We start from the raw sequence: 22,478 nt of genomic DNA, 5'->3' as shown, positions 1-22,478 counted from the left end.
ACAGTTGGGCAGTTCCTCAGGAAGTTAAATATAGAAATGCCATATGATCCAAGAATTCCTCTACTGGGAATATATCCAGAAGAACTGAAAACTGTGATGCAAACAGACATTTGCACGCCTATGTTCATATAATTGCCTAAAGATGGAAACACCCCAAGTGTCCATCAACCAAGAAATGATAAACAAAATGTGGTATATACATATCATGGAATACTATGCTGCTATAAGAAGAAATGAAATTGGGATATATATGATAACATGGATGAATCTTGAAGACATTACGCTAAGTGAAATAAGTCAGACACAAAAGGACATACATTGCATGGTCTCACTAATATGAATGAAATACAAAGAATAAACGCATGGACTTAAAACCTAGAGTATAGGTTATTAGGAGATAAGAGGAGGGTTGTGAAGGAGTACTGTTGCTCAATGTATGTAGAAATTTTGATTAACTTAACTGTGAAAGTGTGGAAATGGATAGATTTGATAGTAGCACATTATAGTGAGTAGCAAGTGGTTTATAAGTGGGATTGTGACTGAAAAGGGTAGCCTAGGGATATAAATGTTAATTGAAAGAAAAGAAAGCTAGAGAATAATCTAGGGGTTGAATAACACAGTGAACCCGAAGGTGAATGAGAATTGTGGTTAATAGTACAAATGCAAGAATGTCCTTCTGTGAATTAGAACGGATGTAAATCACTATTGCAGAGTGGTGGAAATGTGTAGAAGCATGGGAAAATTACAATTAATAATCTATGGACTATAGACTATAGTTAACAGCAATACTGCAATATTCTTGCATCAATGCCAAAGATGTTTTGTGCTAATAATAGAGAGGTATGGAAAAAACATGCCAAATATGTGCTCTGGACTATAGTTAGTGGTAATAGTTGGATGATATTATCTCATAATCTTAACAAATATTCTTCAACGGTGTAGTGTGAATGGGAAATTCTACACATGTGCTTGATTGTTTTGTAAGTTCACAACTTATGTAATAAAAATATATTTTAGGGGAGCCAATGTGGCTCAGTGGTTGAGTACCAGCTTCCCACATACAAGGTCCCAGGTTCAATCCCCAGCCCTGGTACCGAAAATACATGTATGGGTGTGTATATAAAAATCAGTGGTGTTTGTATACATTAGTAATGAACAATTAGACAAGAAAATCAAGAAAACAATTCCATTTACAATAACAATTAAAAGAATTAAAAGAATAAAATAAAAGGAATAAATTTGTCCAAAGATACATAAAGAACTTATGCATGGAAAACCACAAAAAAAAAATTGCTGAAAGAAATCAAAGAAGACCTAAATAAATGGAAGGATATTCCATCCTTATGGATTGGAAAACTAAATATTGTTAAAGTGTCAATTCTACCCAAAGCAATTTTTTGATTCAATGCAATTCCAATCAGATTTCCTACAGCCTTCTTGCAACCACGGAAAAGTCAAGCATTAAATTCATATGGAATTGCAAAGGGTCCCAAATAGTCAAAACAACCTTGAAAAAGAAGAATGAAGTTCGAAGACTCACACTATCTGATTTTTAAACACATTACAAAGCTGTAGTAACCAAAACAGTATGGTACCGGTACAATGACTCTCACGTAGACCAACGTTATTGAATTGAATGTTCAGAGGTAAACCCTTACATCTATGGCCAATGGACTTTTGACAAGGGTGCCAAGATATCCAAATACAAAAGAATGAAGGTAGACCCCTACCTCACACAGTATACAAAACTTAACCCTTAATGGATCAATGGCCTAAATATAAGAACTAAATCTAGAAAATTCCTAGAAGAAAACATAGAGGAACATCTTCAGGAGCCTGAGTGAGGCAGCGGATTATTAGAGTTTACACCGAAAGCACAAGCAACAAAAGAAAAAATAGATAAATTGAACTTCATCAAAATTAAAAATTTGTGTGCATCAAAGGAGAATATCAAGAAAGTGAAGAGACAACCTACAGAATGGGAGAACATATTTGGAGACCATATCTCTGATAGGGTTTAATATCTAGACTACATAAAGAACTATTACAACTCAACAACAAAGACAACCCAATTTAAAAATGGACAAAAGACTTGAATAGACAATCCTCCAAAAAAATACGGCCAATAAGCGCATGAAAAGATGTTCAACATCATTAACCACCAGGGAACTGCAAATCAAAACCAGGACATGATACTATTTCACATACACTCGAATGGCAATTATTTAATAAATGGAAAATAATGAGCCTTGGGAAGAATGTGGTGAAATGGCAACACTAGTACGTTGTTGGTGGGAATGTAGAACTTTGGAGAACAATTCTGCAGTTCCTCAGAAAATTAAAAATAGAATTATCATATGACCCAGAGATCCCATTCCTAGATATATACACAAAAGAAATGAAAGCTGTACTTGGCCAGACATTTGCATCCCATGTTTGCAGAATTATTTACAGTAACCAAAAGCTGGAAGTAACTCATGCGTCTGTCAATGGATAAAGAGATAAACGAAATGTGGTCTACACATAGAATGGAATATTATTCAGCTACAGAAAGGAATGGAATTCTGATATATGTGGCAACATGGATGAACCTGAAAACGTCAAATTAAGAGAAATAAGGCAGAAAGGATCAGGTATTGCATGATCCCACTTATATAAAACAGCTTGACTATGCATAGTCACAGAGACAGAAATTAGAGGACAGGTCACCAGGTGCCGGCGGCGCTGGGGAATGGGGAGGGAGCACTCAATGGGTGGAGTTTCTGTTGAGGTAAGGAAAGTTGTGGACACGGATGGTGGCGAGGGCAGCACGACGTGGCGAAGGCAGTTCACACCAGCACGGTATATCCTTGCCGTGGTTCAGATGGGAATTTCATTTATATATATATAACCACAGTAAAAAATTAAAAGCCCCAAGAGTGACCCCTCAGTAAACTACGGACTTCCATTACTAATGTAATTATGATACTACTGGCTCATAGTCCTGAAGCACGCCGCACACCTGGCAGGGTGTTACTCACAGCGAGAGGCGCCGCGGGGCGGGCGCGCGGGAGCTGCGCGCTCTCCGTGGACCTGACCTGCTCTAGGCCGTGCCCTGGAAACGGCGCCGCCCCCTGCGCTGCGCGCACAGGAGGAACGCGTCCCTCCTGGAGGGGACCGAGCGGGCTGCAGACTCGCCTCTGGAGGGCCGGGGTCTGCGCGGGAAGGGGCGTGGGGGGCAGGGGAGGGGAGCGGGGGGCGGTTCGGGCCGCTGGGGAGGAGGGGTTGCGGCACTGAACGGCCTCGCCCCCCACGCGGCGGAGACGGAGCCGCCGGGAGGCATGTGGGTGCGGGGCGCGGCCCGCAGCGCAGCGGGCAGCGGGGGCAGGTGCGGCGGGCGGGCGGGGGTCCCGGGGCGCCGCGGGGCGGGGTCCGGCGAGCAGGTGGCGAGCCGCGCAGGCCTCTGGGGACCCGGGAGCAGAGGGGGCTGCGTGGCGACCCCGGGGCCCAGCGCGGAAACCCTCGGCCACCTGCGGGCCAGACAGGCCGTGTTGAGAAATACTCTGGGAGATTTCTCTCCGTCTGCAAATGCTGCTGCTTCCTCACCAGACGCGCGCTCCCTCCCTGGCCTCTGGAGGGCCTCTTGGAGAAGGGTGCAGCCTCGCCTGGGAGGTTCCACCCGCAGGTCACGCACGCACGCGAGGCAACACTTCGGGCTTTTTTTGTTGGGGCTGGTTTTGTTGAACAACGTGGGCCTGAGCTGCTGGCCTCGACCCCTCACTCTTTTTTTATTTTTGTTTTTACTTTTCAAGGAGCTTTAGATTACATGAATGTTACATCAAAAATATAGGGGATTTCCATACGCCCCCCTCCTTCCCCCTTCCACACTTTCCCACACCAACACCATCCCTCCTTGCAAGTTGCTACATTTGTTACAGGTGATGAACATTTATTGAAGTGTTGCTACTAACCACCCACTGCGGTTTACATTATAGTTTACACTTTATGTAAAGTTTTGACAACATGTATAATTGCCTGTACCTGTCATTAAAATGTCATACAGGACAGTCCCAAAAATGCCCCACGTTACACCTGTTCTTCCCTCTTCCTCCCCTCAGAACTTCTGGTGGCCACTGCCTTCATATCGATGTCACAAATTCTTCCATTGCTACAATAATAAATCTGTAGTAGACTAGCAATAGAATAATAATGAGTCTGCTTCATTCCACTGTTCTCTCCCCAATCTTGAGGATTTGGGGATGGTGCTGTTTCTGACTGAAACGGGGCTTAGGTCCCATGGGGCAGGTGGATGGAGCTGTCTTGCTAGCAGTTGTAGATATTCTCTGTTTGGGGGCTGGTTTTTGTCCATCATCATCCTTTTGTTAGTTGTCCTGGATGAGTCCAATGAACTTGAGAGTAGGTGTTGGGGGCAACGCTCCTGAGATGCAGGGATCAACTGGCACATGAACAGATGAAAGATTTAAGTTTCTGGGACATTTATTTAACGAGTATAGAGCTAGTTATAGGTTCAAATAAAAGGGGCAGAAGAGCCATGTATAAGCAAATCACAAATGGGTCTAACTCTGATACATTGGGGAGTGTATATTTCAAAGTAAGGCCCACTGACAGGGTGCCAAATTCCTGAGATTGTCTGCCCTGCCTAGAGTGTCTAGCTGCCTCTCTTAAAGACATCTTGGGGAGTGGAAGCTCAAGCGATTGAGCCCCTCTCTCCCACATGGGAGGTCCCAGGTTGGTTCCTAGCGCCTCCTAAAAGAGAAGACGAGCAGACACAGAGAGCACACAGCGAATGGACACAGAGAGCAGACCGCGAGTGCAAACAACGAGGGGGGCGGAAATAAATAAAAATAAATCTTAAAACAACAACAACAAAAAGACATCTTGCCCATCTGCTAAGAACAAGGTTATTCTCCAATATTCTCGATGTTGTTAACACAGTCAGGAAATTTAATACCCATTTAATGCTATTATCTAATTCTATATTCAAATAAATTTCCCTCTCGTCCCCAAAAAATGCCTTTTTTTTTCCTAAGGAGGTACCACGGGTTAACCCAGGACCTCATACATGTGAAGCAGGCTCCCAACCTCAGAGCTACAATGGCTCCCTTTTTTGTCCTTAAGTAGTTAAAAAAGAAAAAAAAATATTAGAGAAGTAATAGGTTTACCAAAAAATCATGTCTACAATACAGAGTCCCACCCTATTATTAACAACTTACATTAGTGTGGTACATTTGTTACAATTCATGCAAGAACTTTTTCTTTCTTTTTAAAAATTAATTTATTGAGTTTTTTAAAACCAATCAATTTTATCAGTACATATTAATAAAGCATACGATTCATCCAAAGAACTTTCTTTAATCATACTATGGGACTCTAGTCCATCGTTGACTTTGGCCATGTGGCTAAGGCGGTGCCTGCCTGATTTCTTTCTTGTACAGGTACTTTTTGCCTGTTGTAATGAACTGGTGATCTGTGGGATGACCACATGTTCCATAAAGGCCTAATTTAGAAACTATATTCATGTGAATGTCTTCTCATAGTGGTAAATCTTTCTAAAAACATGGCTTTTTTGGCATTGCATCAGTGGCTGTTTATGGATGTCCTCTTTAAGTATTACCTGCTGGCCTTGAGCTGCTAGTGTCCTAACAGCACGGCGGTAGAACTCTTTACTCACTGCTGTGCGCCCAGAGGAGGAGCTCCGGAAGAATCGGTTGAATGAATGAACACAGTTTCTGTGTGATTTTTCAATGTCACAGACAACGCCACAGTGAATGAACTTCCTTGTGTATAAATCTTTGAAGCATTTATGTCCTGAGGATTACAGTTAGTGTTTATAAAAAGGGAAATATTTATGTTAACAGGGTTTAAAAAAAATAAGGCTGCAAAATCATACACATGCCATAATCTCAAAAAACCTACAAGATATGCCATGAAAACCATCCAGGAAACGAGGAACCCAAAATTTCTTTCTTTTTCTTTTCTGCTAGCTTTGCAGTGGAGAGAAGATAAAAGCAGGCGTGCTTCAGAGCCACGCGGGATACCCGGGGGCGCCGGCTCAGCCGGGTTACCTGCGGGGGGGGGGGGGGTCGGTTCCCGGGGTCGCATTTTAAGAAGGGTATTGTCTAACTGGTGCGTCTACAGGAGAGCAGCCAGCCGCGTGGGGCCTGGCTCCTGTTACCGGGAACACTTGAGAAGGGCCGCGTTTGCGCGCCAGCTCAGCGACCTGGGGGACCCGAGTGTGTTCTGACCCGAGCAGCCCCGTCAGCCTCGAAGTGCGGATTCAGTCTGCGCGGCTTGGGAGGGAAGAAGCCTGGTGGTCTCAGGAGGCAGTTTCCTTCCAGCAAAGAAGGAAGTCGTTTCCACCGAGTTGCCGAGTAAGAAATGAACCCTCCACTTGGCAGGGGTGGGCGGAGGGGCTTCTGGGGGCTTCTGGGTCTCCCAGCAACTCACAAGCTCCGGGGGCCCTGCCCTTCCTTTAGCTCTTCTCGGGTGACCCTTCCCTCACTGTTCCCAGCACCACCACCCCCCAGCGCTCTTTTTCCCCAAGCGTCTGTCAGGGGCCCTCCTCTGACCTGTTGCTTCAGGCCGAGGGGCCTCTCTGCTTGTCACTGGGACCCTGAGCCCTGGACCAGCATGGGGTAGGCCTCAGGCCTGTGAAATAGTCCCAGGGCTGGGACTGCAGGAGGGAGGAAAAGGTTTGCAGGTGGTGCTGCTGGTAGCTCAACATCCTGAGCTGGAAGCGATCTGGCTCAACTGATAGAGCATCCGCCTACCACATGGGAGGTCCAGGGTTCAAACCCAGGGCCTCCTGACTTGTGTGGTGAGCTGGCCCTCGCACAGTGCTAATGCGCACAAGGAGTGCCCTACCAGGCAGGGGTGTCCCCCGCGTAGGGGAGCCCCACGCACAAGGAGTGCTCCCCGGCAAGGAGAGCCACCCCACGTGAAAAAAGCACAGCCTGCCCAGGAATGGCGCTGCACACACGGACAGCTGACACAGCAAGATGATGCAACCAAAAGAGACAGAGATTCCCCGTGCCACCAACGAGAATACAAGCAGACACAGAAGAACACACAGCGAATGGACACAAGAAAGCAGACAATGGGGGGGGGGGGGGGATGGAAGGGGACAAATAAATAAAAAATTGAAAAAAGTGAGGTGGCTCTGAAGCTCTCACTGTGGTACTTTATTAAAAAAAAAAATTCCTGAGTGACTGCAGAACCAAATATTAACCTGAATGTGCTTAAAAGGAGAAAAGTTAGGCTGTATAGACGGTAACAGAATAAAAATTTTAAATCCATGGAACTGCACTATACACTGAACCCTAAGTTAAACTATGGGCTACATGTAGTTAATCGTGCAATTACAGATATGCGTTTTCATTAGTGGTAAAAAGTGTTCTGCACCAAGGCGGGTGTTAAGAATAGGGGGCTGGGGAGGCAGATGTGGCTCAAGCAGTTGGGCTCCTATGTACCATATAGGAGGCCCAGCGCTCCTTGCCCAGGGTCTCCTGGTAAAGGCAAGCTGGCCGGTTAGGCAAGCTGGCCCATGCTGAGTGCTGGCCTGTGCAGAGTACTGCCGTCCGTTCCAGGAGCTGCCTAATGAGAAGACAAGCAGACACAGAACACAGAAGGACACACTCATACAGCAAATGGACAGAGAGAGCAGATGGGGGGAGGGGGATAAATAAATCTTTAAAAAACAGAAGAACGAATAGGGGACATATGGGAATCCTGTACTTTACCATGATTGTGCTGTACACCTACAATTTATCGATTTTAAAAAATATAAAAAAATTAAAAAAAAAAACAACTGCGGGCAATCGGAAGAATACAGCCTTGCGTGGGGCTAGGACAGCAACGTGGAAACAGTGAGAAAGAGGAGCGGGCTCTCCTGGGACACAGTGCAGTCGCCACCGCGGAGGGCGCGGGAGGGGCCGGCGGGCCAAAAGGCTCCGCGGTCCGGGAGCCCCCCGCCCGCAGCCGCCCCTTCCCGGAGGGGCGCGGACTCCGCCCACACGAACGGCGCGGCCCCGCCCCCGGCCCGCCCCAAGGAGGCCAAACCGGAAGCGCGAGGCCGGCTGCGAGACTGCGGCGTTACGAGAGCGCCCCGGCCCCGCCCCTGGCACCCCGGCCCCGCCGAGCGCCGGCTCGGAGATCCATTGCTCTCGCCTGGCCGGCGGGGCGGGGCCGGCCTCCGGCGTCATGCATATGCATGAGGCGGCGGCGCGGCGGCTCCATTGTGCGAGCGGCGCGGGCGCGGCGGGCTGGTGCGGGCGGCGGCGCCCGGGGCGGCGGGCCGGCGGGGCGCATGGGTTGGGCGCGCCGCCCGGCGAGGAGCGGCCCCAGGGAGCGGCCCGCGGCCGTGCGGGGCGCGCGGAGGTGAGCGACGTGCGGGTGGCTGCTCGGCGGGGGCGCCCCGGGATCGCCATGGCAACGGCCGCAGCCCGGGGCAGGTGCGGGCAGGTGCGGGCGGCGCGGGCAGGTGCGGGCGGCGCGGGCGGCCCACGCCGGGGCTCTGCCGGCGCCCCTGGGCCCGGGCTGCCGGCCCAACTCGGCCGTCCCCGCGCCCGCGGCCCCCGGTGCCGCCGGCAGAGGCGGCGCTGCCCGGCCGCCCACCTCCCGGCGTGCGGGCGGTCTGTGCGGCTTGGCGGCGGGGGTCTCGGCGGACACGGTCCGGTGGGCGGCGGGGTCGCCCCAGCCCCTCACCTGAGCCTTTGTTGGGGGCTGGCGGAAGCCGGCCCTGCGAAGCCCGAGGGGGCAGGTGGGCGCCGGGAGCCCCCGGGAGGGCGCGGGCCGAAAGCGGCCGCCTCCGGGCGCGGCCTCCCCGGCTGCCCGCGGCGGGCTGGGCGCGCGGCCCCCGGGGCCCGTGAGCATCCGCCGAGCGGCGCGGGGGCCCCGCGGCCTCCTCACCTTGGGACCCCGGTGGCTTGGCTGGGGACGCCGGGGCTGGAGGCGGTGTGCTCTTGGTTGTCCTCCTTCAAGTAGTTAGGGTGACGTCGGGGATGATGGTGGCTTCAGCGCGTTTGTTTGATCCCCGAGATTTCACGGGGACCTGGTCAGAACACGTGACGCCATCTGTAAGACCATGATATAGGATGCCCCCTAAATCCTGGAAAGCTAGAGCTGGAGGTAAACAGGGAGGCGTCTAAAGCCCTAAACAATAAGGGCATCTCTTTGCTTTGCCTGGCAGGTGCTGCCTGACCTTAGGGTCCCTGCTTGCCCCTCTGGGGGTGGGTACAGGCTTGAAATAGAAGTTAGGATGAAGGTGAAATCATGAACGATAGGGTCCGAGCAGGACAAGCAGGAAATGTTTGGGGAGCACCCTTCTGCGGATTGGGGTCAGGCCTCCCCAGGGAGCGTGCCCTATACATCTAATCTAATCTATCTAATTGATCATCTATCCTAATTTTTTTACTCCATTTTGCACACTGGTAAGCTGAGGTCTGGAGTAGTGAAACAGCCGAATGACAGTGGCTCAGCCATACATCTGGGCAGTTCTTTTTGGCTCGCCCTTGGAATTATTGGATCGACTCCAGTACCCCGACTTAGCCCAACTGCAAGGAGCTGTCATGGAGAGGAGACAAGTGTCCCAGGACCCAATTTAGGGCCCAGGACCCCTGCCTCCTCCTCATCTGGTCCTCAAGGTCCCCCCTGCTGGGTGCAGGGAGTTGGTGCTTTGCGACTTGCTGAGACGGGTGCCACCACCAGGCTGCCCTCCTGGGCGTACAGCCTCCCATTTGTGGGGTGTCGCTGCCGCACCCAGACGACTGGGCAGCGCGAGAGGGTTGGAAGTGCGCGGAGCCAGGCCTTCCCTGGGGCCCACGCTCACATCTGCTCTGTTGACACGGAGACTGGGTGCTGCTGCCCTGCAGCTCCTGGTGAAGTAGGTCTGGGTTGGGAGTTCTCTGGAGCTTGTTTTCTGTTTTCTAGAGGGTGATGTAACCTGAGGCGTTCTAGGCTGACCTGCACCAGGGGCAGCTCTGCATCTGGGTCCCAGCCTCCCCGGGTGACACATCCTGTCCTCATGCAGCCCCTAAGCTTGTTCCTGCTTCTCACAGCAGGCGCAGGCAGCGAGGCAAACCTGAGAAGTGGGGTCTTCCCAGGAGCCTTGGCGTTAAGCTCACTCAGCAGGAAATCACCTCCGTGGGGGCGAGAAGTCAGGGTAGGGGGAACTGGAAATGTTTGTGGTCTCCTGTCCAGAGCAGAGAAGCCGTGGGAGTGGAATTCCCCGAGCCCACGTGATGCAGGAGGCTGCAGCCTGCTCCAGCCGGGCCTGCCACCCTGGGGCATCCCCTCCACACAGCCCACCTGCTCCCTCTACCCAGCGCTGCCATTTCCTACCCCTGAGGCTGTCAGCGTGGGTCACGGGGCCAGCAGCATCGGCAGCTCCCCCCGGCAGACCTCGGGCCCCAGCCCACACCCACCGGATCAACCCGTGGTGACAGAGCTGGGGACTGCTGCCCTGAAGTTGGGAGCCACTGCCCCAAATGGTCTGGGAGGAGGCAGTTCTGGATGGCCGCGGCAGGTGGGCTTCCTTCCAGTCTTGCGTCCCCTCCCTTCGCTTCCGGGGACAGCCAAGGGGCCTAGGGGGGCGGGGGGCTGCCACATAGCAGCTCTGTGGGAAGAGAGGGCTGTTGCTTCGTTTGTTTACAGGTTTCTTTCCATTGAAAGCACTTTGGAGTTGCACTTTTTAGTTTGAGATTATAGATTCACAGGCAATTTTATAATACTGAGACCCGGAGTTTCCCCCAGTCGGTTACAGCCAGGATAGTAGCATCCTTCCAGCCAGGCTGCAGGTTTCCATTTCCCCAAGGATCCCTCCTGGTGACCTTTTAGAGCCACACCCACTTCCCTTCCAGCCTGCCCCAGCCCCCTGAGCGCCTGGCAACCAGGAATCTGTTCTTCATCTCTATCATTTTGTCCTTTCAACTTTGTTATGGAAATAGAACCCCACAGTACGCAGCCTTTGGGGACCATCTTTTTCCAGTCAGCACACTTCTCTGGAGCCCCCCCAGGTGTGTTCCATCACTAGTATTGCTGATTAGTTGTCCTTGGTGTGGACACACCATGGTGACCACTCAGCCACCGACGGATGTCTCAGCTGCTTCCAGGCGTGGGGCTCTTACCAACAAATGCTGTCGTCAACACTTGTGTACGGATTTTTGAGCAGACTTCAGTTTTTACTTCTCTGGGATTAATGTGCTGGGGTTTCATTGCTGGGCAGTGTGGGAGTAGCATGTTTACTTTTATAGGAAACTGCTAACCTGTCTTCCAGAGTGGCTGCACCATTTTATGTTGCCATGTAAGGGGAATGTATGAGCCATCCAGTTTCTCCACCTCCTTGCCGACATTTGGCGATGTCACTTTTTATTTTAGCCGTTGCGATAGGTGTGTTGGGATATCTCTTTGAGGGTTAAATTTGCATTTCCCTAATGGCTAATGATGTTGAGCATCTTTTCATGTGTTTTTGGCCATTTGTATGATCCCTTTGGTAAAATTTCATTTCTTCTGCCTATTTTCTAGTTGGTTTTTTACTGTTGAATTTTGAGGAATCTTTCTATATTCTAGGTGCCAGTCTTTAGTCAAGTATATGATTTGCAAATATTTTCTCCCAATCAGTAGCTTGCCTCTCCATCTTCTTTTTCAGAGCAAAGGCTTAATCATTTTGATGAGATCTAGTTTGTCTTTTTTTTCTTTTATGGATCGTGCTTGTGGTATCAAGTTTAAGAACTCTGTCTAGCCCTGTTTCAGGTTTTATAGTTTTTCACTTCTTAGCCCGTTAAGTCCATGGTCCATTTTGACTTTTTGTACGAGCTGTGAGGTTGAGGTTGAGGTTCTCCCCATCCGCCCACCCCTGATGTCCAGTTGCCCCTACACCACTGGTTGAGAAACTGTCCTTCCTCCACTGAATTGGTTTTGCTCTTTTGCCAAAAATCCAGTGGGCTTATCTGGGTGGGCCTAGGCCTGGGGTCTGCGTTCCTTTCCCCTGTGTGTCTCCCGGGCCCCCAGTGCCTCAGTCTTGGTCCCTGCTTCTGTGAGCTGTGCCTGGTGCTGCAGCGCTGGTGCTCCAGGGCTGGGGAGGAGCTGCTCCAGTGGGCAGGGGCAGGGCGTGAGACACCAGCCCCTGCCTTTTCGGGCCTCTGCCTCCCAGTGGGCCTTGGCTTGGGAGGAGGGAGGAGAGCGCCTGAGTCCCGTGGGACGGGGTATCTACCAGGGGGCCCCCCACCCAGTTCCTTGAACTGTTTGCCTGTCCTCCTGCCGTGCCCCCCTCCCCCAGGCCCCCTTAGCCGGGCTTGATTCCTTCCCTCCCTCCCTCTGCCTTGCAGCTGTCCCAGGCTGGAAATAACGCTTGCGAGAGACCCTTGTTAGCAGGGTGACTCGAGGGTCACCCATGAAGAGGGTGAGGAGCACTGACCGGGCCAGGGTCGCGGGGGGCGGGGGGGGGGCTCTCAGAGCAGGAGCTGCTTCCACACTAACCGCCTGATGGTTCTGGGTCCCCAACGACCCCCTCTCCCTCTCGCCTAGTCTATCCCGCCCTGATGGGCTCTGGGCCTGGCTCGGCTGGGCCCTGGGGACCTGAGGGTCTCCAGGTAGAAGGGGGTCCCCGCTTGGCTCCCCCCATCGTAGGGCCCCGGAGAGTGACGTGCCCCCCCCCAGCCTCCACTTCTGCGGTGGGAGGGCTGGCGATAATGGTGCCCTTCAGAGTGCTCGCGGCGGAGTGGGGGCCGCAGCCAGGTGCTGGGGCCCTGCCGGGGAGTGGGAGTGGGAGCCTCGGGCGCAGCACGTCCTGGCCGGCAGCAGAGCAGGTCGGGACCTCCCCAGGACTGGACCTCGGCCCGGCGAGCGCCCCCTGTCGGCGGGGGCTGAGCCCTGCGTGGGGCCTGTGCGCCTCCTGGCCTGCCCCCACCCCGCGCGCTGAGGCTGCCCATCTTTCTCTGGGGGGAGTTAAAAGCACAGCCCAGCCGGGAGGGGAGGGGCCCCCAGGCCTCGGCACTCACCTCTTGACCTCCTGGGCCCGGCCCCTCCCACCGGCCCCGCTCCCCAGCGGGCTTGGCCCTCCCCCAGCCCTCCCCACCCGGCCTGCAGCCCCCGCCCCCTAGTCCGGGGGAGCGCCTCCACTGCGCCCCAGCGAGGCCCCGGCGCCCCAGAGGGCGGGGCGCGCCGTGTAGCCGGCGGGGGTGGGGCCCGGGCCACAAAGGGTTACCACCGACTTCCGGGCGGGCGGGCTTGCCAGGCCCAGGGCTTGCCAGGCGGTGGCCGCTCGCCAGGCTCCCGTCCCCGCGGCCTCCCCCGCGGCCTCCCCGCCCGCCCGAGCTGGGATTGGAGGCCGCCCCGGGCAGAGGAAGGGGCGGGCCGCGGGGCCCAGTGCCTGCGGCTCACGGCGCCCGCCCTGCGCGTCCCAGCGGCCCGAGGAGCTGAGGCCGGCGAGCACCACCGAGGCAGAGGCAGCCCCCGCCGCGGCCGCAGACCTGGGGCTGCGCCCAGCCCGGGATCTCCATGAACCCGATGAAACCCGCCCTGCCCCCGACGCCCCACGGGTGAGTGCGGCCCCCTCCCGCCCGCGCCCCCCGGGGCCCCCACGCGCCTCACGGCCTCTCCTCCCCCAGTGATGGTCCCTTCGCCTACGAGTCTGTGCCTTGGCAGCAGAGCGCCAACCCGCCGGCAGGGTCTCTCTCCGTGGTGACGACCGTGTGGGGTGTCAGCAACACGTCCCAGAGTCAGGTACGGGGTGTGGGGAGAGCCAGCGGGTGAAGGGGAGCCACTGCACGGAGGGTGGCATCGAGTAGGTTCCCTGTGCTGATCTCTGCGTTGCGGTGCATCTCACTCCCTGACAGGTTTTGGGGAACCCCATGGGCCCTGGAGGGGACCCCGCCGGCAGCTCCATGATGCCCGGTGTGGCAGGCAGCAGCTCCACCCTGAACTCACCGCAGTTCCTGGGACAGCAGGCCTTTGCCGAGGGCGGCGCCAGCAAGGGCTACGCGCAGCAGGGCGTGTATGGCCGCGGGGGCTACCCCGGAGCCGCCGGCTTCCCGGCTGGGTAAGGGGCAGCCCTCGTGCACGGGCTCCTGGGCGCCCTCGGGGGCCTGGGCTTGGGGCTCTGCGGAGCTGCGGGCCACGGGTTGTCGGGCCCTGGCCTCTGCCAGCAGCGTAGGCGTCTCCTGGCCGGCCTGGGTGAGCGCGGGAGACGCGGAGTCAGGTTCCCCAGCAGAGCAGAGGTGGAACCTGTGTCTTGCAGGTATGCAGGTGGCCCCAGCGGGCCTGGGGGCCTGGGCCTCCCCGCCCACGCCTCCCGGCCCTCCACGGATTTCACGCAAGCAGCAGCAGCTGCTGCCGTAGCTGCTGCTGCGGCCACAGCCACTGCCACCGCCACGGCCACCGTGGCCGCCCTCCAGGAGAAGCAGAGCCAGGAGCTGGGCCAGTATGGAGCGGTGAGGCACCTGCGGCTGCTCCTGCAGAGAAGCCTGCAGGAAGCAGCCAGTGCCTGGGCACCCCCAAGTCTCGGGGGACCCCCCAGGGACGAGAATGGGGTGTCAGGGCAGGGCTTTTGCCAAGGAGGCAACAGGGAAAGGGGAAGGTCTGGGGAGCAGCCACTTGGAGAGCCTGGTGGAGGCTGGGCACAGAGCACGGTGCCCACCCATGGGTGGCACTTGGTCTCGGGGTCCCCTTTCGGTGAGGTCTGGGTGACACCTCTTCTTTCTTTTCCAGATGGGGGCCGGACAGTCATTTAACAGCCAGTTCCTGCAGCACGGGGGCCCCCGGGGGCCTGCTGTCCCCACTGGCCTGGGGGGCGTGCTGGGCCCCTCCAGCAGCGCCCCGATGGGCATGAACCCAACCCGGGCCGCAGCCCTGGCGCCCCTGTATGCAGGCCAGCGCCTGCCCCAGCAGGGGTACCCCGGGCCCCCGCAGGCCCAGCCGCTGCCCCGACAGGGGGTCAAGAGAGCCTACTCGGGTGAGGTGAGTGTTGGGTTGCTTCCCCCCAACCTCCCCTGGCTTGGGGGGCCCTGCATGCACACACCGGGGACACGACAGGCCCAAGACCCGGGCATCTGGGGCGGACCCCACAGATCTGGAGCACCTCCCTCCCTGACTGTGGTCTAGAGTCCAAGCCCGACCCCGCCGACACCTGTGCTTCCTGCCCCCTTTTCCCCCTCAGGTATACCCAGGGCAGCAGTACATGCAGGGAGGCCAGTACACCGCCAGCTCCGCCCAGTATGCCCCCAGTCCCGGGCAGCCCCCCGTGCCCTCGCCCTCCTACCCCGGGCACAGGCTGCCCCTGCAGCAGGGGATGGGCCAGTACCTGCCTGCCCCCGGCCCCCCGGGGCTGCACTATAAGGTAGGACCCGGGCCTGACCCCCGTGCTGCTGGCCAAGCCAGGCACTGCCAGGGCCGCAAGGGGCCAGGGGCACAGGCCTGCGGAGAAGCCTCTGACTGTGGAGCAGCACACGGGCACCCAAGCTGCTCCATCTTCCTTTCCACCAAAAGCGTTCGGTGCCCTCTTCACGCCACAGGAATCTAAAGCGCAGGGGAGGCGCAGTCCTCCCAGGCCCTCAGCGGCCCTCTGGCCCTGGGCAGGTGGGGGCGGCGGGCGGGAGAGGGGAGCAGGGTGGAGCTGCTGCGCATGGGCTTGTGTCTGTCTGAACCCCCTGCTGCTTCTTCCCGCCAACCCCCTGCTATGGGGCCACCCCTCTTTCGTAGTCGTGGTTTTTTCAATTGTTGAAAGAGTACGTATTCCTGAAGCGTAAGGAAAAGACTGCAGACCGGTGCCTGTCCGTGTAGGAGGGCCCCTCTGCTCCCGGGCCTCCCCCACGCCCCCTCCCAGGGTTTAGGCCCAGGCTGACGCGGCTCTCCCGCAGTCCGCCGACCAGTTCAACGGGCAGAGCGCCAGCTTCAACGGTGGGAGCTTCAGCTACAGCCAGCCCAGCCTGAGCGGGGTACGGGGCGGGCAGGGTAGTCTGGGGTGGCAAGGCCCGGGGCGGGCACAAGGGGCGTGGGACCCCCCCCCCCCCGCCCCGGGGGCCGCAGCCGGGCTCCCGGGGCCTCTCCCGATCCCGGGAACCAGCTCCGCCCCCGCCGTCCTGCCTTAAACCATCTCTGCTCGGCCTGCAGCCCGCCCGCTCCATGCCTGGCTACCCCAGCTCCCCCCTGCCGGGGAACCCCACACCACCTATGACCCCCAGCAGCAGCGTCCCCTACCTGTCTCCAAGCCAGGAGGTCAAGTCTCCCTTCCTGCCCGACCTCAAGCCCTCGGTGAACTTGCACCCGCTGCCCTCAGGTGAGGGTCAGCCGTTCCTACGAACGAGGGGTCGAGGGTGGGTGGGCGGCCAGGTGGGCGGAGGTCGTCCACTCCAGAGGGAGAGGCCTCCTGGGCTGGCTCCTGCTTCCCGAGGCGTCAGGAACTGCATCTCGGGGGCCACGTGACTGGACAGGCCAGCCCGCAGCCGGGATGCAGCTGGGGACTTGTGACATCTTTGCAAGTCTCTTCAGGGGTCTAGGAAACGCCCACAGATGTACACCTCTGTGTAGAATTTCAGGGGGCCTCTGAGCCCCCGGAAGCCCGTTCCTGGTTAGGCAGCCCTTGTTTTGGGAGGCCACGGCAGCAGAGGTGGAGGTCCTGAAGTCCCGAGCTGCACGGCTGGAGGCGGGCAGGTGGCCCATACCCTTTCCACGCGCTCCCGACCTCTGAAAGCACCAGAAATGCCTCCTCTCTGGGTTGGGGCGTGTTCCCCAGACGGAGTTCACGGGGCTCAGGGCAGACAGCGAAGGACGCGGCAGAGCGTTGGGGTGCAGGGATTCCATGGCAGTTGGGGTGACAGTTGAGCCTGGTGCCCCAGGACGCTTTGCTGCCACACACCGAGCCCCGGCAGCATGGCTCACACCTGCCAGGCCGTGCCCGCCCCACGAGGGCCCGAGCCCCCCGCCCCACACACACCACGCCCCTGGGCCACCTGCCTCCCTGAGATCCTGGTGCCGCCCGGCCCCTTGCTCGTCCTGCTGTGGCCCGGGGTGGCCCCCTGGCTCACAGCCAGACCGGGCGCTCTGCCCGCAGGGGCCGGCGCGTGCGACGAGCTGCGGCTGACCTTCCCCGTGCGCGACGGGGTGGTCCTGGAGCCCTTCCGCCTGCAGCACAACCTGGCGGTGAGCAACCACGTCTTCCAGCTGCGCGACTCTGTCTACAGAACCCTGATGCTGAGGTGAGTCCCACGCCCCCGCCGCAGCGCCCAGCCCCGCGGCCCCCCCCCCCCCCCCCCCCCCGCCGGCCTCAGCACCCCTCCCCCGACCCAGGCCCGACCTGGAGCTGCAGTTCAAGTGCTACCACCACGAGGACCGGCAGATGAACACCAACTGGCCGGCGTCCGTGCAGGTCAGCGTCAACGCCACGCCGCTCACCATTGAGCGCGGCGACAACAAGACCTCCCACAAGCCCCTCTACCTGAAGCACGTGTGCCAGCCCGGCCGCAACACCATCCAGATCACCGTCACTGCCTGCTGCTGCGTGAGTGCCGCCACGCACCGCCCGCAGCTCACCGGGGCATCACCCGCGGGCGAAAGCGCCTGCCTGCTGAGCGCACGCACTGGGGGAGAATGCGGGAAAGCCTGTGGCAGTTCCCCTGGAAGGGGTGGCTGGGCCCCAGGCGTCAGGGTGGGGGGCAGCCCTGGAGCAGGAGAGCACGGTGTGGCAGCTCCAGAGCCTGCCCCACGGGGAACTTGGGGCTCTAACGGGGCCAGAGCGGGGCCCCCGCCGGTGCGGGCTGGATGCTGGGGCGCGGGCCAGTGCGTCAGCAGCCTCCCCCCACCCTCCCCTTGCAGTCGCACCTCTTCGTGCTGCAGCTGGTGCACCGGCCCTCCGTGCGCTCCGTGCTGCAGGGCCTCATCAAGAAGCGGCTGCTGCCCGCCGAGCACTGCATCACCAAGAGTGAGTCGCTGCCCCGGCCCCCGTGCAGCTCGCACCCGCGCCCCCGCCAGCCCCCTCCCCAAGGCCCCTCCCTGAACCCCCTCCTCTTGACGCGCAGTCAAGCGCAACTTCAGCAGTGGCACGATCCCGGGCACCCCCGGGCCCAACGGCGAGGACGGTGTGGAGCAGACGGCCATCAAGGTGTCCCTGAAGTGCCCCATCACCTTCCGCAGGATCCAGCTCCCCGCCCGCGGCCACGACTGTCGCCACGTGCAGGTGGGGGCCGCGGCCGCCCAGCCCGCTCTCAACCCCTGGGGCCATTAGAGGCCGGTGCCTCCCCCCCACTCGCTGGCGTCCACCGGGGCCACCTGCAGCAAGGCAGGCTGGGGCCTGGCTTTCCCGGCACGGTCCTCAGACTTTTGATCGTTTTAAGTGTCCTACTGACCTGCCGTGCAGTCCTTAGCAGCTACCAAATCCACCTGCCGCGCAGTCCTTAGCAGCTACCAAATCCACCTGCCTCGGGTTTTAAAAGGTATAAAGGGAGACAGACCCGTTTTCTTTCCTCCTTCTGTGTCTTCACGGAAACTTTCTGTGTCCGCATACTAGTGCCCGGCCCCCTTTCCGTGGCGGTGGTCGCTGGACACACAGACCTGTGCCCTCTGACTGTACCCTGGGGCTAACTCTCATCTCCGGGCCCCTGCCTGGCTGTTTGCTTGGCCACAGGGAATTCCACTGTGTGGTAGCCCCATAATTGGACCGGTTCTAGGGATGGTCACCCTGTGTTTCCAGTCTTTACCTTGTAAATGAAGCTGCAATGGAAACAGCACATCAGGGCCCACGCACCCCGCCAGAACGCTTCCGCCAGGCGGCCCGCTGCACCCCAGCCCGCCCCTCCCCACAGCAACGCTGTTTGCCGAGGGCCCTGAACCGTGTTTTCCCCACAGTGCTTCGACCTGGAGTCGTACCTGCAGCTGAACTGCGAGCGGGGGACCTGGAGGTGTCCTGTCTGCAAGTGAGTGCCTGGCCCCCACCACCCACAGGCCTGGGGCAGCGGGCTCGCCTGGCCTCGGGAGGCCCTCCAGGGTTGCCGGCTGCACTGCCCAGGGCAGCGGTGGCGGGTCTGCGTCTGGGGCAGGCGGCCCGCTGATCGCCCTCCTGTCTGTCTCGCAGTAAGACAGCCTTGCTGGAGGGCCTGGAGGTGGACCAGTACATGCTGGGAATCCTGATTTACATTCAGAAGTAAATCTCCTCTTGCCGGGCCCGGGAGGGGCGGGGGGCCTCCCGGCCTTCCACGGGGGCGGGCGTCACTCGAGGGCCGCCGTGGCGCGTGGCCGGGGGCCCGCCCGAAGGTGGCGCGGGACGAGCGTCTGCGGCGTGTCCCCCCAGCTCGGACCACGAGGAGATCACCATCGACCCCGCGTGCAGCTGGAAGCCGGTGCCACTGAAGCCCGACCTGCACGGGAAGGAGGAGCCCGACGGGCCGGCGCTGAAGCGCTGCCGCACCGTGAGCCCTGCCCACGTGCTGGTGCCCAGCGTCATGGAGATGATTGCCGCGCTGGGCCCTGGCGCTGCCCCCTTCACCCCGCTGCCAGCCGCCCCGGTGCCCGGTGACTATCCCGGCCAGGGTGAGCGCGGAGGGCAGCTCGGGCTGGGCGGGCCCTGGGCAGGGAGCCCTCGTCTGACAGCGCAATGGCTGTGATGGGGACACTGCAGCAGGCCGGCAGCCGGCTCGTTTTTAAACGTGTCCAGTCGGGGTGTTGGGTGGGCCTGTCTTGCTGCGGCGCCAGGCGCTGGGGCACCAGGTGCAGGCCCAGCTGAAGGCCGGCTTGGCTACGCTCAGGCCGCTCCCAGGGACCCCGGAGATGTGCGGTGGCAGCAGCGCCCTTCTCCCCCTCGGCCCTCGTGGCCCTGTGCGTGGGTGCGCGTGAGGGTGGCTGGGTTCCCGGTTCCCGGCCCTCTGAGGCCAGCTTCCTTGCGACAGAGCCCTTTTCCCATCACGCCCCCAGCTCTGATGTCACCGGGAGGCCCTGGCCCTCACACTGACCCCTCCCGTCTTCCCGCAGGTTCTGGCTTCCTGGGGCCTGGGAGTTTCCCCGACTCCTTCCCGCCTGCCACGCCCAGCACCCCAACCCTCCCTGAGTTCACCCCAGGGCCCCCGCCCATCTCCTACCAGTCCGACGTGCCCAGCAGCCTCCTGACTCCAGAGAAGCCTGCCCCCTGCCTCCCGGGCCAGGTCAGTGCCTTCCGAGGGTCGGGGGGGCGGCGCTGAGGGGACCCTCCACCGAGCGCCCCTCTCCTTCCTCAGATGGCACCCACGGGCCACCTGGACCCGGCCCACACCCCCAGCCTCGCGGCGCCCCCCGGTCCCCAGCTTCACCACCAGAACCCGCCATCACGGCCTCCGCTGGGCCAGGCCCCGGGGTCGGGCGGGGAGCTGGCCTTCAACCCCGCGCCGGGCGTGATGGGGCCCACCAGCGTGTCGGGGGCGGGAGAGGCCCCGGAACCGGCTCTGGACGTGAGTAGGGCCCCAGCTGGAGGCAGTGGGGGGGTGCCCGGGCCTTTGGGACGGTGGCGACCTCAGGGGCCGCCCATCGAAGGAGTGCAGCCTCAGCCGTGCAGTGGGGCCTGCACGGGGCCTCTCCCGGGCGCGGCCTCCTGGTCCGGCTTGTGCCGGGAGTTTGCAGAGCTCTGTGGAGAAGACAGCACATGGTTGGTTTCTTCACTAGCTCTGTCGCGACGTATGGGCGGCGTAAGTCCAGCCCGAGAATATAGAAGACATGAGTGAGCTGTCGGGGGACTGTCCCTCGACCATAATAAAAGAAAGACACGGAAACAATTAGAGCGGCTCAGAGCAGCCGAGCCCGCGTCCCCAGCCGTGGCTGCCCTCCCGTTTTGGGGTACCTCTTTCTGGGGCTGCGTGTTCTCAGCATTGAGGTTGCCTTGGGCAGGAGCTTTGTTTCCCAGTGTGTCGAGCCAGGTGGGGACCCCAAGGGGACCCCTGCGCCCTCGGGAGCACGAGCACGTGGGGGCTGGCCCACATCCCTGCACGGCTCCGGCCCCGGGTGGGGGCTGATGCCTGCCGTGGCTCTGTCCCCAGCTGCTCCCGGAACTGACCAACCCCGACGAGCTGCTGTCCTACCTGGGCCCGCCGGACCTCCCCACAAGCAGCAGCGACGACCTGCTGTCGCTCTTCGAGAACAACTGATGGCGCCCACCGGGGCGCGCCTGCCCATCTGCGCAGGGCCCGCCCTGCCCCCACGGGGCAGACGGGGTTCTCCGCTCTTCTCGCGGGCCGGCGGCCCCAAACTCAGACTGTCAGAGGGCCCGCGGGCTGGACGGCCGGCCCTCGCCTCGTCCCCCGTCACGCTCGCTGCTACCGCAAGGACTCCCGCCGTGGCGCCCGCCCGCCCCGCGCCCACTCGTGCAGACACTGCCCTGGCCTCGCGGCCCCAGGCCCCATCTGGCCACCATGCCTGCCGCCCAGCCCGCGTCACGTCGATCCCCTGACTGGCAGAGCCGGCGCCCAGCGAGCCTTGCCTGCTCCACCAGCGGGGGGCGGGGGGCTGGGGGCTCAGGGTGCTCCCGGCTGAAGCCCCTGGGCCCCAGAGCCCCACCTCTGGGAACCACGTTGAGCCCCAGCCTCTGGAGGGGCCTGGCACTCCCCAGCTCCCCTCCCCCCTACAGTGTCCGGTCCCTCTTCCCGCCAGCCTCGGGCAGGAGCAGGGGCGGGGAGCCTAAAGCACAACCCTGTACATAGCGAGGAGACACTACACCCCGGAGGCGGGCACCATGGCCTGGCCACCCTGCGCAGGAGCCCTCCGGCGGGCTGCGTGCCCACGTCCCCTCCGTCCGTGACAGTGAAGAGTCAGTACAGCTGTGTTTTTTAAAACCACCTTTCCTGTGCCCACCCATGGCGGGCCAGGAGGGAAACCCTGGGTGCCGGCAGGCTGGGGCTGAGCAAGCGCGAGCAGGCCGTCGGGGCTCCTCTCTGTCCTCCGTCTGTCTGTCCCCATTAAAGGACTCCCTCTTGGGCCTTGCTTAGAGCCGTCTTTTGTGCTCAGGGAGCCAGGGCGGGGCTCTGTGCTGAGGGGACGCCGGCAGGACCCCCAGGGCCAGGATGGCCTGTGGACTCTCAGGGCCAGGCATGGCTGTGACTGGTCCTGCCCCTGCCCCTGTGGTAAATTTCCTTTTCCCTGGAATTTTCCACGCTGGCTTCAGTTGGAGAGTTATTCTGTGAAGTGTTGTCAGGGCCAGGAAGGCAGGCTTGCCCGGGAGAGACCTTGGCCACCGTGTCACCTTCCCTGGGGCTGGCCTAGGGCAGGGAGCCAGGAGAGGCAGCAGGGCCACGTGCAGCCCCCAGGGGCCTGGGGCAGCCGGCCAGCTTGGCCACGCCCTGCTGGCTCTCCTGGCCTTCCTGGGTCTCGAGCTACAGCTGCATCCAGGGGCTGGGTCATAGCTGCCCCTGGTGCCCCCGAATCCCCAGTGCCCAGGCCTGCTGTCTGGGGGCGTGGATGCCAGGGCAGCACTCTGGCCAGCAGGGGAGGTAGGCAAAGGGGACAGGACCTGGAGCCACAAGTGGGCACTGTCC

The 22,478-nt window shown here is 59.4% G+C and overlaps 2 protein-coding genes across 4 annotated transcripts in view; one reads left to right on the top strand and one right to left on the bottom strand.

Moving 5' to 3' along the window:
* TMED4 (transmembrane p24 trafficking protein 4) overlaps positions 1-22,478 on the bottom strand; it is a 211,472-nt gene that overhangs the window by 148,886 nt on the left and 40,108 nt on the right. The gene's annotated exons all lie outside the window — the stretch shown is intronic.
* ZMIZ2 (zinc finger MIZ-type containing 2) lies at positions 8,257-21,927 on the top strand. Of its 3 annotated transcripts, XM_058296674.2 has the most exons (20): positions 9,010-10,522; positions 12,324-12,397; positions 13,401-13,535; positions 13,605-13,719; positions 13,833-14,035; positions 14,234-14,426; positions 14,704-14,952; positions 15,152-15,331; positions 15,852-15,929; positions 16,105-16,270; positions 17,045-17,189; positions 17,281-17,491; positions 17,806-17,911; positions 18,009-18,166; positions 18,835-18,902; positions 19,061-19,129; positions 19,277-19,515; positions 19,954-20,123; positions 20,196-20,405; positions 20,988-21,927. In XM_058296674.2, exons 3-20 carry the CDS (start codon positions 13,495-13,497, stop codon positions 21,093-21,095), a joined length of 2,709 nt encoding a protein of 902 aa, XP_058152657.1. In that variant the 5' UTR covers positions 9,010-10,522; positions 12,324-12,397; positions 13,401-13,494; the 3' UTR covers positions 21,096-21,927. The 3 variants fall into 3 exon arrangements, with proteins under 3 accessions (XP_058152658.1, XP_012380193.1, XP_058152657.1); XM_058296675.2 differs by lacking the exons at positions 9,010-10,522; positions 12,324-12,397 and adding an exon at positions 8,257-8,376 and having other exon boundaries at positions 19,277-19,497; XM_012524739.4 differs by lacking the exons at positions 9,010-10,522; positions 12,324-12,397 and adding an exon at positions 8,257-8,376.

This window comes from Dasypus novemcinctus, chromosome 5 (genome assembly GCF_030445035.2).
Source record: "Dasypus novemcinctus isolate mDasNov1 chromosome 5, mDasNov1.1.hap2, whole genome shotgun sequence".
NCBI lineage: Eukaryota > Metazoa > Chordata > Mammalia > Cingulata > Dasypodidae > Dasypus > Dasypus novemcinctus.
This window is presented reverse-complemented; position numbering and strand designations above follow the sequence as displayed.

Bases quoted from the DNA above. Each gene is read 5' to 3' on its own strand.
- ZMIZ2 (XM_012524739.4), top strand. From the start codon at position 13,495: ATGAACCCGATGAAACCCGCCCTGCCCCCGACGCCCCACGG. The intron at 17,912-18,008 runs GTGAGTCGCTGC...CTTGACGCGCAG, and splicing joins CGAGCACTGCATCACCAAGA to TCAAGCGCAACTTCAGCAGT. The intron at 20,406-20,987 runs GTGAGTAGGGCC...CTCTGTCCCCAG, and splicing joins CCCCGGAACCGGCTCTGGAC to CTGCTCCCGGAACTGACCAA.